Genomic DNA, 16,194 nt, shown 5'->3' on the forward strand with positions numbered 1-16,194 from the left:
GATTTTTTTCTTCACAAAGTTTTTATTAAATTCATACATTATTCTAATCCCCTTGAAAGCAGTTTTCTTGGGCTGCTACATAGCGATGAAGACGTTGTTCTCACTCTTCGTAGCAGCGCAGGAAGTCTTCAACCGTTATGGTCTTCAGAATGTCCGTTACATCCTATTGGATGGTTTCTGAAGCCCGCAAAATGACGGTCAATCATTTTGGTCACTTCAAAATGGGCACTAGAACTTTAATTTCTGTTCGAATGAACACGACGTTCTAGAATCATTGGCTCGATACGATCACCCCTGAGACAAAAAAAAAAAAAAAAAAAAAAAACATGTGTGATCTTTCTTCTCGAAAAAAATACAAAATTTTACGTTTTTGAAGATGAGAGCTTGAAACCTCTACAGCAGGGTTATCTGACACGCTGATCCTTATGGTGTAATTTTCATTAAGATTCCTCGACTTTTCGGGGCATCCCCCCACGTTTTCAACAATCACACCAAGTTTATCAGGCTCGTAGCTTGATAGACCTTGTATATTTGGAATCAGCATAAAAAGCCAATTCTTTTAATGTATCTATTGATATCAAAATTCTGTGTTCAGTTTGGTTACTATTGAGATATTCCGTGATGCACAGCGAAAACACAAATTCCCTAATAGCAGTCTTACAAATCGCGCAGTTAACGAAAGGAGTACAAACTCAAACTGAGCTATGGAAGGGTCTCGATACACGTACTGTCTCAAGGACAACAGCGCAGGGTTACCAGATCACTTACAGTATCACCAGTCTCATGACTTTTTACCGTATCTCATCTCCATCTAACCGTCGTGGTGACATACACACTTGCTATAACAATTATACGGTGTAAAATACAAAAACGTCCGTTTTTCATGGGAACATAGCAGCGTGAAACCCTGTACATTAAGAAAATCTTACTTTGAACCGATTTATCATAGCTTCTTCTGCGTCCATGGATGCTGATGATTGATAGATCAGCCTTTTAGCTAAAAGTTTGGCATAATGTCTTTGAAACAAGTCCTTATCGTCTAGGTACTTAAAAACGGTAACAGATTCAGCTAGTTTGTCGTCAATATCACTATCACTTGTTCCTCTAGCTGATTTACGGAGCATTGTATCACAATATTTCGCTAACTAAAAAGAAAAGATATTAGTATTAGTGTTGCAGTGATATTATGATTTCGAACTAGGGAGCTATATAAGCTCGAAGTGAAAAGAAAAAGAGAATAAAAAATGCACAGTATATCATTTGTTTGGCAATAGTGGAAAGGAAAAGGGGATAGGATATTGGATAGAAAAAGAGAATGAATAGTGGAATGAACGAACAGAACAGTGGATAGAAAAAGAGAATGAATAGTGGGATATGAATAATGAATAGTGAAATGAATAGGATAGGCTGAACGTGATAAGAAAAAGAGAATGAAAAATTTGTTTGGCAATAGTGGATAGGATTATTACATCTTGAAAATCAAAGAATAATTCTAAAGATTAATATTTAAAGCTTACAATACAAACTAAGTAATTTTTCACTGCATTTATGAACTAATATTCTTGCATTGGTCGAAATACTTCAGCAGCTGATGAAGGGCTATTAAATATATAAAAGACAAGGAGCCAAGTCCACCTGGCTTTGATTTTGTCTTATGGCCTCGAGTTTTATCCGAAACTTATTGAATAGAAAATTGGCCTTACGACCGTTTACGAACAGAAACTAAAGAAGTCCTTATTACGACAATATTTTTTTATTTGAACCGTTTAATACCGAATCCTCCATTTAAAGAACAAATTAAATTCCCTCTTAACAATTTTTTGGTAAAATGGTTGTTTAATTGGAAAAATACATAATTGATATACAATTCTAGGGGCATTCAAAAAATATAAGAGTATTCTCTGGTCCTAAATTTTTCTATTAGGTACACGCACTTCTACAGGCAGTACATCTATCCTTTTAGACTGTTTTTGAAGACACCTGGGAGCCCCTTTATAAACCATATCTTTGTGCGTCAATTTCTTCATCCGTGCTATTAAAACAGACGCCTTTCAATTGATCTTCGAGGCTTCGCAATAAAAATAGGTCAGATGGGGCTGGATCGAGGCTATAAGAAGGACGTCGCAACATTTTGCACTAATATTCTCTCATTAACAATTTGCACAGATGCCTTTTTTTGTAATGAACAAAGAATGCGCTAGGGCGTTGTCATGACGGACGGGATTTGACGATGGAGTTTTCCTCAAACGCTTTTTAGCTGATTCTATACTCGATTTCCTCAAAGAGTCTAAAACACAACTTCAGAATTGCAGAAAGTGAGTTACTATGCAGACAAAAATTCGGCGTATAATTCCACGAATCTTCTAAGACGACACTAACTGATGAACCTTTTTCCATTAATAAAGTGCACAGTTTATATTTGTTTTTCGATAAAAATTATTTTCAAGCTGCCTTCGGTGAAAAATCTTCTCGTTTAGAATGCCTTATGATATCTCTTGTTCGCACATTTGTAGTCAAATTCATAAAAGTTTTAAGAAAGTAGCAAAAAGAGACCTCTACTTTTTTTTGGCTTGCTGCTACTATCCTTAATCTTAGTTGGCTCTTATCCTACTTTTAATTGATCACGCCTGGTCTATTACTATTTAACCCAAATTGATATTTTATTTCCATTAGTATTTTCATACAACAGTAAGCAAGGCCAAGACTTGAGCAAAAAAAGAAGAGCTTCATCCACCTGCCATAGATGAACACAAATTAGGTGCTACGAGGGAGGGGTCAAAACACACACACACACACAAACGAATTTGTTGCAATAGTGTAGTCATTGAGGGAAGCCTTCAAGACAATCTGCCGGGGAACATTCCTCCCTATGCACCTTTAAGTTCATGTTTATCCCCGTTAGTGCAATATGTCTCTTATTATTTTCACTTAGCTACAGTAATTATTTTTGTGAATAATTTTTTTACAGTACTCAAAATTCGGACAATTTACTCTGAGTATTATTGGTCATTACACAAGCAAAGATTCTGATTACTTTCAGACGTATTTGCGCTGTATTTGTATGAAGTTAAACCAAAAGCACCAAACTCACAATTATTCTTATTTTGTTAGATACTTAAAAGGCTTTGGAATAACTGTTTAGTCGTTTTCCGCACCTCTTTTTACCTCAAGGAAGAAGATCACGACAGATACAAGGAAATCAGAAAGAAAGAATACTTTCTAAAGAAGAACTGTTAGTCAGGAGCTCTTAAAATGAAAGAAAAATAAAAAAAAATCCCCCCTCCCTCCAAAGAAAGAAAATATCCAGTCATATTCTCCTTTTTGAAACTTAATTGGCTGCTTTTCTTAATGAAATATATTCTAGTAGAATATTTACAATCTCTAGAGGGACTTTTTTTAAAGCTGGATAATTTTGTGAATGCTTTTTGTGGCGAAAAACAACTTTCTGGTGTGATATAATAGATTTCAAGGATATAAGTTAGTCTAGTCACCGTCTTAACGTAACAGTCTATTTAAGTTTTCATTTTTGGGTTCACTGCTGCTGGCGAAACTGTATAATAGCCGATTTTTAATATTTTCCGATTTTTTACATTTTCACTTATTTTCTTCAAAACTTTACTAGGAAGGAGGGAGTCCTTAGACTACGTTGAAGGATTCTTCCATCCTGTATTCAGGTTGTTTACGCCAAAGTAGTCCCAAGCATCTTCATCCAGGTGACAGATAAAGAATTCAGGGTGACACCCTTCCTGTTTACAAAGATATCTCTAAAGACTCCTATCCTAGATAGAGATATCTAAAAAGGGTAAAAGATGCTTCTATATATAACTTAGGATGTGCTATAAAAATATGGTAAAAAACAAACAAACAGAAAACAACACAGACAACAAACAATATTGAAACTGAGGGGTAGGACAAAATTCAACCAGACCACCTTTACCTCTAAATAAACTAGCCTCATAAACGAGCATATGGTTAGAGAATATACCTAAAATGATTTACAAATACAATGATTGAACTTTCATTACATACATACCAATTCAGCAGATCTTGAAACGTTTCTATTTTTATGTTTGGCATTGACAACTGAAGCAGAGGCTCTTCCTAGGGCACTTGTGAAATGCTGGTCATTATGAAAATAGGAGGAAATCATATTGGCGTAGGTGTTGTGAATTTCTAAAACAGCCTCCACAAAAGTTATCGGAGCATTTGGCTGGAAGTACAATTAAAAAGAATATATGTTATACTGAGACACAGACTAATAAACATATATATATATATATATATATATATATATATATATATATATATATATATATATATATACTACTACTACTACTACTAATAACTCACTAATAAGCCGCCTGAGGCCAACACAGCTACGCACGCTCCTCCTCCAACCTAATCTATTTAAAGCCTCCCTCTTTACACCCTCCCAGGAAGTTCCCATTTCCTTTAAATCCTTATTTATGACATCCTCCCAACCCAGACAAGGACGACCTGCTTTCCGTGTAGCCCCAGACGGTTGGCCAAAAAGGACAATCTTCAGTAATCTGTCATCCTTCATCCGTAGAACGTGGCCTAGCCATCTCAACCTTTCTTTCATTATAGCCCCAGAAAGCGGGATTGAACCAGAAAGCGGGATGTTATATAATGTTATATATAACATTAATATATATATATATATATATATATATATATATATATATATATATATATATATATATATATATAGTACATATTCTTCCTATAAGAAGTTTTAGGCAAACAATAATTGGCTAAAAGTACTTTGAATAGCGAGTTAGTACACACTAAATAATAATAATAATTTATTTATGCCCTGTATACATACATGGATGTACAAAGAGGAGTATAGGGAATAAATGAAAAGAAAACTGAAAAATATAAAATTACACTTCTAACAAAAAGGACTACAATAAGTACCTAATAATACTCAAAGAAATATAATATCAAGAAATCTAATATCAAAGAAATATGAATATAAAGAAATCGATCGTATTGTTGATCCATTTCAACATTAATATTAAATATTACGAATTTCGTTTAATATACCTATTTTCGAACCATAGTGGAATGACTAAAGTTTAGCTCTATTTGGCATATATCAATAATATGCAGATTAATATTAACAAGAGCTAAGAGCTCATATGGCACTTGTGACAAGGTAAGAAGAGCTAAGAGCCAAGAACTCATATGGTATGAGCTCTAACAAAATTCTAAGAATCAATAGATTGATTTAAAAGGAAAATCAGAGGCTTGATGCCGGTCAGGATTTAAAATAAGAGCTCTGAGTCACGATGTCCTTCTAAATGTCAAAATTCATTAAGATCCGATCACCCACTCGTAAGTTATAAATACCTAATTGTTTCTAATTTTTCCTTTCCCTTTAGCCCCCAAGATGGTCGAATCTGGGAAAATGACTTTATCAAGTCAATTTGTGCAGCTCCCTGACACGCCTACCAATTTTCATCGTCCTAGCACGTCCAGAAGCACCAACTCGCCAAATCACTGAACCCCTCCCCCCAACTCCCCCAAAGAGAACGAATCCAGTACGATTACGTCAATCACGTATCAAGGACATTTGCTTATTCTATCCACCAAGCTTCATCCCGATTCCTCCACTCCAAGTGTTTTCCAAGATTTCCCCCTCCAACTCCCCCCAATGTCAAAAGATCAGGTAGGGATTTGAAATAAGAGCTCTGAGACATGAATTCCTTCTAAATGTCAAATTTCATTAAGATCCGATCACCTATTCGTAAGATAAAAATACCCCAATTTTCACGTTTTCCAAGAATTCCGATTTTCCCCTCCAACTCCCCCCAATGTCACAGGATCTGGTCTGAATTTAAAATTAGAGCTTTAAAGCAGAAGATCCTTCTAAATATCAAATTTCATTAAGATCTGGTCACCCTTTCGTAAGTTACAAATACCTCAATTTTCAAAATTACCCCCCCCCCCCCAACTCCACCAAAGAGAGCAGATCCGGTCCGGTTATGTCAGTCACGTATCTTAGACAGGTTTTTCTACTTCCCATCCAGTTTCATCCTGATCTCACCGCTTTAAGTATTTTCTAAGATTTCTGCCCCCCCCCCCCAAATAAAGCTGGATCCGGTTGAGATTTAAAATAAGAGATCTGAGTTACAAGGTCCTTTTAAATATGAAGTTTCATGAAGATTCGATCACTCCTTCGTAAGTTAAACATACGCCATTTTTTCCAATTTTTCAGAATTAACCCAATCCCCCCCCCCCAACTACCCCAAAGAGAGCGGATCCGTTGCGGTTATGTCAATCATGTATCTAGGACTTGTGCTTATTTTTCCCACCAAATTTCATCCCGACCCCTCCACTCTAAGTGTTTTCCAATATTTTAGGTTTCTCTCTCCCAACTCCCCCTCCAATGTCATCAGATCCGGTCGGGATTTAAAATAGCAGCTCTGAGACACGATATCCTTCCAAACATCAAATTTCATTTAGATCCGATCAACCGTTCGTAAGTTAAAAATACTTCAATTTTTCTATTTTTTCCGAATTAACGCCCCCCCCCCCCAGATGGTCAAATCGGGAAAACGACTATTTCTAATTTAATCTGGTCCGGTCCCTGATAAGCCTGCCAAATTTCATCGTCCTAGCTTACCTGGAAGTGCCTAAAGTAGCAAAACCGGGACCGACAGACAGACCGACAAAATTTGCGGTTGCTATATGTCACTTGGTTAATACCAAGTGCCATAAAAACGGTAAAACTGGGCGTTCAACCACTATTTTACTGACCCCACCAAATTGATATTTTACTAATTTCACTATAACACGTAATTAACGCAGACCCTATTTTACGGTTTAAACCTATAAAAAACAGGTTTAAACAAGGTTCTGCTTACTGAAGAAGCAAGGGGTCACATAAAGCAGGGCGAAAGAAGATGACGATGCTTAGGTGCGCAGGTCCGCTGTGATACGATATGAACACAAGAATTATTTTGTAACACGCTTGGTTCAAGTTTGTTCAGTAGCGTATATCAGAAGGGGTGTAACGACAGAGGTGCAACCCCAAACCTAAACCCTTAAAAAGAGTCTTAAACCGAAAAGCCCATAGTTATTATGTCCACGAAATACTTGAAAAAGTCGCATATAAGATATAACTTAGAATGTTGTTGAATTCTGTTCGTCTATTAGAGTTCAAAAATCAGTGATTAATTCCACCAAAGAAAACATTTTCTGTGGAAGTCTGAGCTCATAAAGAAACGTTTAAAGGAAGCAGGAACTTCAAGTGAGGGACTAAATAGAGGAACTCAGAACAGGCCGCTTGGTACTTGTATGTTTTGCCAGTAGCAGGAGTAAAGCAAAATAAAGTAAGTGTACAGTATTTTATTTCCACAAAAGTTGGTATTTTAGAATGTTTGAAACCAATAATTCAAATATGAGGCTAAAATAGCACTAAGAGATTAATAAACCGAAACACTGTAAGGTACCAGTGGTTGTATGAAAATTTGGTACATTCAGAATTTGGACTAGGTGCAAACTAAAGGTCATTTATAATTTGAGTATTGGGAGTTATGTGGATAAGAAGCTTGACTAAGCGATTCTACAGAATATTATATATTTTATGGAATGCTAAATTTTAGCTACTAAGGCATCCATTTTCATACGAACTTCGCAAATTTCGCACAAAGACTTTCTTGATATGGAGGGTTCGAAATTTGCGGGCAAATGAAAATGTAGAGGAGGGCTTATATTTCTTAGGTAATACTGAGACTGTCAGTTTTTTTGGTACTTTTATCTACAACTTTTGGGAATAAGAAAGATTCTTATTCCCAATAAAAAGTGTGAAATAACAGAGTTGTTGGTCAAAGAACGATTTCTTTTTTAAGAGACCAAAATACGACAAAAACAATTTTGAATAAAAAGCTTTGATTTCCAATTATTTCTGTGAGGAAGAAAAGTGGGCATGACCGATTAAATAAAAAAGAAAAAAAAAGAAGAAAAGAAATGAGCCAAACTAATCAACAGGGCTTTCTTTACTTGAGAAAGTAGGATATAAATAAGTTTTTCCAAAAAACATCACATAATCCCTTTTGAATTACCAATGCTAATTTGTTTTTGTTGGGAGCTGCGTTGAAGATTTCAAATAAGAAATACGTTATGTGGACACTTTCAAATTTCGAAGTTATCCTCCCTACTGCGTTCCTGACAGTGGACACACTTCCCAAGCATGTTGTAGAAATAGATGACCATAACCTGACTATAACTTCGTTATAAACATTCTTCTTTTATAATTCAATGCAATTTAGTAAAATTTAGGTTCATGTAATTGAATACAACCATTTGAATTTAGGGCAATTTCGGCGCTTAAAGATTCAATATATTCAGTTCAATATTAAATTAATACAAGTTAAGAATAAATAAAAACTATATGACATAATTACACTAGTACTTTAAAGTTATGATACTTTAAACAAGTGGGAACAAAGCTTAATTTACATCTCAAGTATAACGAGGAAATCGACTGTACTTTGGGAAGAAGTTCTGCCACTTGGCGGGGGTGAGGGTATGAATAGGGAGGGGGCGGATTCAAAAGCGATAATCAAACAGTTTTGCGGAGTTTCTGACGGCGGTCAGATAAGGTTCCAAGCTTAAAGTCGCAAAACGACCCTAGATAAGCAACCTTAATTTCCTTAAACAGAATCACTCAGATTCTATACTACACAAACATTAACTACTTTATTTTCACAGTTGTGGAAGATTCAAAATTTTATCTCAGTATTCCTTGACAAAAAAAAAAATCTCACAAATAATATATATATATATATCTATATATATAAAAATAAGTTGTCTGTCTGTGTGTCTGTCTGTCAGGTGACGTCATGTTTCTGTGTCGACTGACGTCATGAAGTTAGTTGTCGTCATTTTTGCTATGACGGTGACGTCATTAAAGATATTTAAGCCATGCGTTCACGGAAAAATGTTTAATTGTAAAATGACTGAAGAACCTACAATGGCAACAGCCGAGGAAGCTGCTCAAAGAGTCTATGCCAAAAAACTTGCTGCTGATAGAGAAAGTAAGAAAAGAAAGCGTGCCGAGGAATCACAAGAACAGCAAGAAAACAGGCTTGCAGCTGATAGAGAAAGTAAGAAAAGAAAGCGTGCCGAGGAATCACAAGAACAGCAAGAAAACAGGCTTGCGGCTAAAGAACGCAAAACCGCGCAGTTAGATGAAAATCCACCTGGACAGCGAGAGTCAAAACATATCAAAACTGAAAATGATAGCGATGATGATTGGGTTTGGGATTTTGACTTGGATAAGGTCATCAATGCCTACCAGATTTAAGTTAAAAAACAAAGGTTCGGCGATATGTACTTCATAGTGACGTTGAAAAATAAAGAAGAAAAAAAAATTGAAAAAATGTAAAAAACTAAAAAAAACTAAAAAGAAAAAACACTCAAAGATAAATTACAGACCGGGACACAAATGACGACCGACACAGAGGGAATATAAATGACGACCGGGAACCTCAAAGAAAAATTACAGACTGGGACACCCGGACACAAATCACGACCGGGAATATAAATGACGACCGGGACACAGGGACACAACTACAACGGGGACGCCGGGGGCACAGGCGAGATATATAATTGACGACTGAGACACAGGGATTGTTTGAATAGAAATTACAGACCGGGACACCGGGACACAAATGACGACCGGGACACTCAAAGAGAAATTACAAACTGGGACACCAGGACACAAATGACGACCGAGACACAGGGAATATAAATGCTATTTATATGCACAGACAATGGGACAGCGAAGAATGTTGTATATTCGCATGTTTTACGTAGTTAAAAATATATATTTATATCTATCTCTATTCACAGGTGGGACACAGGGACACAGCTACAATGGCACGTAACTAATATGGCGCGTAACGACTTACGCGCGCGGGGGGGGGGCTTGGGGGGGCGCGAAGCACCCCACCAACTAGGTGTTGGGGTGGCGCGAAGCGCCACCCCAACAGCTAGTATATATATATATATATTTTGGCTGGATAGCCAGGACCATAGCCCGGATGAGCAGGACCCTAGAAGCCTTATCCCCGTAGAGAAAAAAGAAGAAATTAAATAAAATGTTAGTGAAACACAAGAATTAAGTGTTAATTATTAGACAGTCAAAACTTTTGTTCACAAAACAGGAACTATTACGAGTTACATAAATATAAACTAGTTCATTTTTCTATTTTTGATTCCATCTACTTGGACAGTTTGCTTTGATTAATGACCAAAAATATGCAACTACGATGAGCTTAAAATAACTAACAACATCAGAATTCTGAAAACTGGAAAACTGAAACTAAAGCGATCATAACGCTAAATTGTACTTTTTTGACATTAGATGAAACAGACAAAAAACTCAGTAGAAAAAAGACTCACTTGATCAAAGTCCACATTTTGAGTTGCCTCCCTCCCCATTTTTTTTATGTGTTCTTCGACTAGTTTGACCAGCTCATTTAGTCCACCTTGCACTGTCTTTAATACTTGATAGGCATTAGCCAAGTCTTTGACTGTTTCTTCGCTCACCATAGTAGCTAGCGTACTCTGAAGGTAGGTTAGATGGTCAGCCACCATTCTTTGCTCTATTTCATTGCTAACTTTGGCGTAAGACCTAAAACAAGTGAATTAACATGATAAATGTTTGGTATAAAAAAAAGTTGAAAGGATAAGAATACAAATATATTTGATTTGAAAGCTAGTGTCAACACCGATCATTTGATTGAAAGAAGTTATTACGCGGCATTCACACAGCAAAGTTTACTTAGGCGTAATAAGACTTAGCATTTTCTATTAGTAATACAAGATATATACCTATTGAACTGGTCAGAGATAGTGAGAGAAAAGAGACGGGCGGGGGGGGGGGGAGAAAGGGAGCAAAAAATTAAAGTTTAAAATAATATAAACACTTAGCTAAAAGATATTCATTCTGATGCCCCACTTGACAGAAAAACTGTTCAGTTCCTCCCGAGTTTTGATCTTATACTATGCTATACCTATATTTTGAACTTTCTTCATTACCCTTCTTTGGGAGAAACACAGCCACAATAACTCACAAGGCAGTTATTCACAATGTAAATGAGTTTTAAAGAAGAACCAAAAAAGTTGATAAGAACCCAAAAGTAAACGTAGTGATATCATTAGTATCTAGCCAAAGTGACATCTACTGACTTATCTTGACTTCCGAACCTTTGTAGCCTACCAAGTCGTATGTGCGCAGGGAAGGGGGTGTATGTTGCTCCCGCCAAGGCTCTAAAATCCTTAAATTTTTACGCTTCTCCTTACAATTTTCTGTATTTTTCATATATAGTATTTAAACCCTCCTCTAAAGAAAAGTTCTACGTACGTTCCTGGAAGGATCAAAATAGTATTTCGACAGATGCCTCAAAGTCTGGAGCATCAAAATTTATATGTTCAGCTGAATTTAAAAGTTTGTTTAGAGGAGCGTGAAGCTACTATAAGTAGCTTCACGCTTATAAGGAGCGTGAAGCTACTTATAAGCTACTTATAAGTAGCCTCACACTCATATAAGCGTGAAGCTACTGAACATCAATTTTCCAAGAAAAAAGGAGGAGGGCAACTTTGCTACTTTCCCACATCACTTTTTGGCAGTTTTGGCGCGTTCCGAAAGCAAAATAAACAAAAACTGGCAAGTCATGAGACGAGTAAAAAAAAAAATATAATCGTGGAGACAGAAGTTTGATTTACCTAGACCTTAGATGGAAGATGTTTACTTCATAGGATTTCCTTGACGAAAAAAAAAATATATTTAGATAGATATCTTTGACCAACATTGAAACCATATTTCACTCTAATCTAACAGTTCGTGGTAGCAAAAACAGAAACCCGCGGTAACTGTAAGTAAGAAGGACCCGGCTCAATAGTAACCAAAACTCTAATAAACGGAATTTTGATATCAATAGATACATCAAGAGAACCGGATTTTTATGTTGATTTTAAATATATAAATTCCATCAAGTTTAATTTTAACCATCAAAAGTTAAAACCCTGAGAAAATTTGCCTTATTTTCATTTTAAGGGGGGAACGCCCCTTGCAAGTCATAAAATATTAATGAAAAGCACACCATCAGATTCAGCGTGTCAGAGATCCCTACTGTAGAGGTTTCAAGCTTCTATCTGCAAAAATGTGTAATTTTCCATTTTTTTTTGCCAGAAGAAAAATAACGGATGCGTGTTTATTTTTATTTTTCGCAGGGGTGATCGCATGGACCCAATGGTTCTAGAATGTCGTAAAAGGGCTCATTCGAAGGGATTTTAATTGGAAGCCCTTTTTAATTGACAAAACAATTGGAGGAGAACTCGGCCCCCCACACTCTTTTTCCCAAAGTCACCGAATAAAATTTTGAGATAGTCATTTTGTTCGGCACAGTCGAAAAACCTAATAGCTATGTCTTTGAGAACGACTTAATCCCCCACAATCCCAGGGGGAAGGACTGCAAGTTACGAACTTTGCCCATTGTTTACATATAGTATTGGCTATTGGGAAGTATACAGATGTTTTCAGGGGGGATTTTTCTGTTGGGGAGATCAGGGCGAGGGGGTTACGTGAAGTGATCTTTCTATGGATGAATTCCACGGGGAAAGAGAATTTCCATGAAGGAGGCACTGGATAATCCACCATTATTTAAAAAAGCAGAAATTAAATAAGATAAACAAGTAAAGAGCGAGATGTGTTAACAAGGGGGCGAAACCCCTCATATTACGTATATGAGGGAGTTCGCCCCCTCGTCAATACCTCGCTCTTTACGCTAAAGTTCGAATTTTGTTAAATGATGGCTGACATAAATAATAATTTGTTTGTGTTATTTTTCGGACAGTCTTAGCATTTCATTTTATCTCCAGCAGCTTCATAACTATGCCTTTTATGTGATAATAAACCAGAGATATTGTATGTCTTCGGCTTGTGGTTGTTATTAAATAAAAAACAAGTTTTTTTTTCCAACTGAAAGTAAGGAAAAACATAAAACTTAAACCGAACCGAAATTATTGTGTATATTAGGGGGTTGTCCCTTTCTCAGTAATTCACTCTTTACGCTATTGTAAAGCCCTTGTTCCAATTATTTAAGAATGACTCCTGACACACAAGAATCGTTTTTCCTCCTTTTTGGAATGCACCTGAAACAAACAATTTGCATCCTACAGGGAGGGTTAACTTATTAAGTCAACCAAGACCAAGTCCAAAACATAACAGAGAAATGTAAGCTGCCAAAGCCAAGTAACATAAAAAAATAACATCTGAAAGAAAAAGCAAAAAGCATACAAGCTCTGTATAAAAAAAATTAATATGCAAATTTTGTTTTAATTATTCATGTACGGTGAGCCAAAATCAAAACCTGCATTAATCCAAAAACGTTAAGAAATTAGATAAAAAAACAATTTTTGTTTTAGCTGAAGTAAGAAGCGACATTAAAACTTGAAACGAGCAGAAATCTGCGTATGAGATTCAAAAACGTTCAGAAATTAAATGAAAAAACAAGTTTTTTTTAACTGTAAGTAAGGAGCTACATTAAAATTTAAAACGAGCAGAAATTATTCCGTATATGAAAGGGGCTGTCCCCTCCTCAGCGCCCCGCTCTTTACGCTAAAGTTTGACTCTTTCTCACAACTCTACTTTTTAAAACAATAAAAAACTTTAGCGTAAAGAGCGGGGCGTTGAAGACGGGACAGCCCCGTTCATATACGGAACAATTTTAGTTCGTTTTAATGTCGCTCCTTATTTTCAGTAGATTTTGTTTTTGTTTAATACGTATCCATACACCAGTATTATCTTTCACATGTAGAACGTAAGTGCTTCAACTATTGTGTTTCACCTCAAATAAAGCTTTGTTTACTCGAATTCTTTCATATAAAAGAGACCAAAGGCCATTTTATCAGCATACTTCCCGATTATAACTAGGGAAGGGTTTGAGAGCCGTCCAAGCTGAAGCTGATGTAATTTAGTGACTGTACTTGCGGCGATTGAGAGTTCGAAATCTCCTTGTCTGATTTTTTATAAGCTGTGAAATATTTTATTCAATTTGAATAGTAGAAAATTCAAAACCTCTGGGATTTTCTTTCAGTTTAGCTCTGAGATTGACTGAGCCATATGACCTTATAAAAAAAAAAAAAAAAAAAAAAAAAAAAAAAAAAAAAAAAAAAAAAAAAAAAAAAAAAAAACTATCAGAAGATGAAAATATGGCTGTTTAGCCTCCAATACCAAAGGTGGAATTCGCCCTGTTACTTTGTCAAAACATAAACATCCATATTAATGATATTAAAGACCAAGGATAAAAAAAGGAGAAATTACGTTACATAAGAGGGAGGCAGCGACCCTGTCAGTCAATAACTACGATACTTCAGTATAATAATTGTACTGAATAAATGTATAATTATAGCGGTCGCTGTATAATTATAAAGGCGGAGTAGAGTAGAGATCAGGAATGGGAAAAGTAATCATTTAAACGGCATAAGTCCTTTCAATGAGAGCCTACTTCTATTCTGGCAGCACACACTTTTTGACAAAGCGGATTAATAAAATTAAGCCTACTGAAAATACAAGGTAATTGAAACTTGTACATACAATATTTACAATGCAATATTTTCCGCTTTAAATTCAAGTTATCAAAAGAAAGCTGGAATTATCAAAAGAAAGGCCGCGGAGTCGATAACGGCCTTGATTTACTCCTAAATTACCTTGATCCGTTGTGCATGAAGATTCTAGTCCAAGTTGTAAGCAAAAGTTTTGGAATTACTAAAAATAAACGAACCCCGATCCCACTACTCTTTTAAACATTCAGATTAAACGCTTGGGGCTGTTATGTATTTGTCATGTCAGAAAGATTCTCATTCACAGGTATTTTGACCTTGACCTTTTGGACTAGAAATAGATATGGAATTATAGGAGGAAGTGGGAGTTGAAGAATGGTTAATGTTCTTTTTAATGATATAAAAAAAAACAAGGAAAAAAGCGTTAAATAGTTTACGATTCATGAAGGAACTTCCAACATCGCGTTTTCTCTTCTTCTCGTCGCTGCAATACCTTTTCCATATATTGGGACACAGGAGTTTTATGGATCTGATCATTAGCTTCTTGTCGATAATGGTCACCAGTTGATTTTAAATAGGGCTCCTCAAATACATCTTGATAAAGCTGAAAATAAAACTGATTCAAAACCTACAGCAGTTCATCAACCCTCAGATCCCAAATGCAAAATCCTCTCTCTGTACAACTAAAAACCTAAACCGTTCTTCAATTGTCTAAGTTAATTTAATCGTGCCCTACTATCTTTTCCTTCATATAACCCCACGTGTCATTACTCCCTAGACTTTATTTTATTTTCCTAATGATTGAGTGATTGTCACACGGATATTCAAACAATGTTAATTTTCCACTATTTAGTTTTCACATGACAAAATCAAATAAAACAGTTTGTCAAAATTAGGGTAATTTTAACAAAACATGTGACTGTTACGGAGGCTTTCCTAATACAACTTTTAAGCTGAACCCAAGTTTAATAATTTTTTTTCTGGTACCGACAGTATCTGCTTAACGATTTCTGAAGTTTTGCCTGTAGAAACTTCTGGCGTGTCTTACACAACTTAGCATAAAAAGATGCATTTAAAAAAAAAAAAAAAAAACATCTTTAACTTGTTTTGTTTAGTAGTCGAAGACACCAGAAATTCGACCAAAAATCAAGATTTACAAAAAATTGTTTTTTAGAAACCGTGAGTGATATGTTACATAATCTAACGAAAAAAACAAAAAACAAAAACGGTTTACAGTGTGTCAATGCATGGACAACTTGAGCGGTAGGGGGAATATCATGCAAGTACACTTCTGTATTAGTCAAATGAAATGGATATCTAATTAAAAAAAAAAATTCTATAAAAACAATAAATTGACACATCGTCTAAAATATTCTAGCACCAAATTTAAAACCTAAATTTATTATATTTTTAACTCAAAATTTCCTGAAGCTCAAAAATTGATTTATTTCTATGATAGAAACAAGCTTCAAAAGTATAATTACAAACTAATAAGCCAAGCAAGGCCGTATCCAGGGAGGGGGTTAGGGGTTTGAATATTTTCTTTTTAAAAATAGTTTTAACAAGAATATTGTTACCATCACCAAAATTCAT

The 16,194-nt window shown here is 35.6% G+C and overlaps 1 protein-coding gene across 2 annotated transcripts in view; it reads right to left on the reverse strand.

Annotated features, from left to right (window-relative positions):
• The window catches only part of LOC136036115 (cullin-2-like), a 76,188-nt gene that overhangs the window by 26,240 nt on the left and 33,754 nt on the right, over nucleotides 1–16,194 (reverse strand). For both annotated transcript variants that reach the window (XM_065718129.1, XM_065718130.1), the window contains exons 6-9: nucleotides 15,039–15,205; nucleotides 10,438–10,669; nucleotides 4,034–4,210; nucleotides 930–1,145 (exon numbers count right to left, since the gene is read on the reverse strand). In XM_065718129.1, the coding sequence (XP_065574201.1) occupies nucleotides 930–1,145; nucleotides 4,034–4,210; nucleotides 10,438–10,669; nucleotides 15,039–15,205 (792 nt within the window). The remainder of the gene's footprint in view (nucleotides 1–929; nucleotides 1,146–4,033; nucleotides 4,211–10,437; nucleotides 10,670–15,038; nucleotides 15,206–16,194) is intronic.

Source organism: Artemia franciscana, chromosome 15 (genome assembly GCF_032884065.1).
Source record: "Artemia franciscana chromosome 15, ASM3288406v1, whole genome shotgun sequence".
In the NCBI taxonomy this organism is placed as follows: Eukaryota; Metazoa; Arthropoda; class Branchiopoda; order Anostraca; family Artemiidae; genus Artemia; species Artemia franciscana.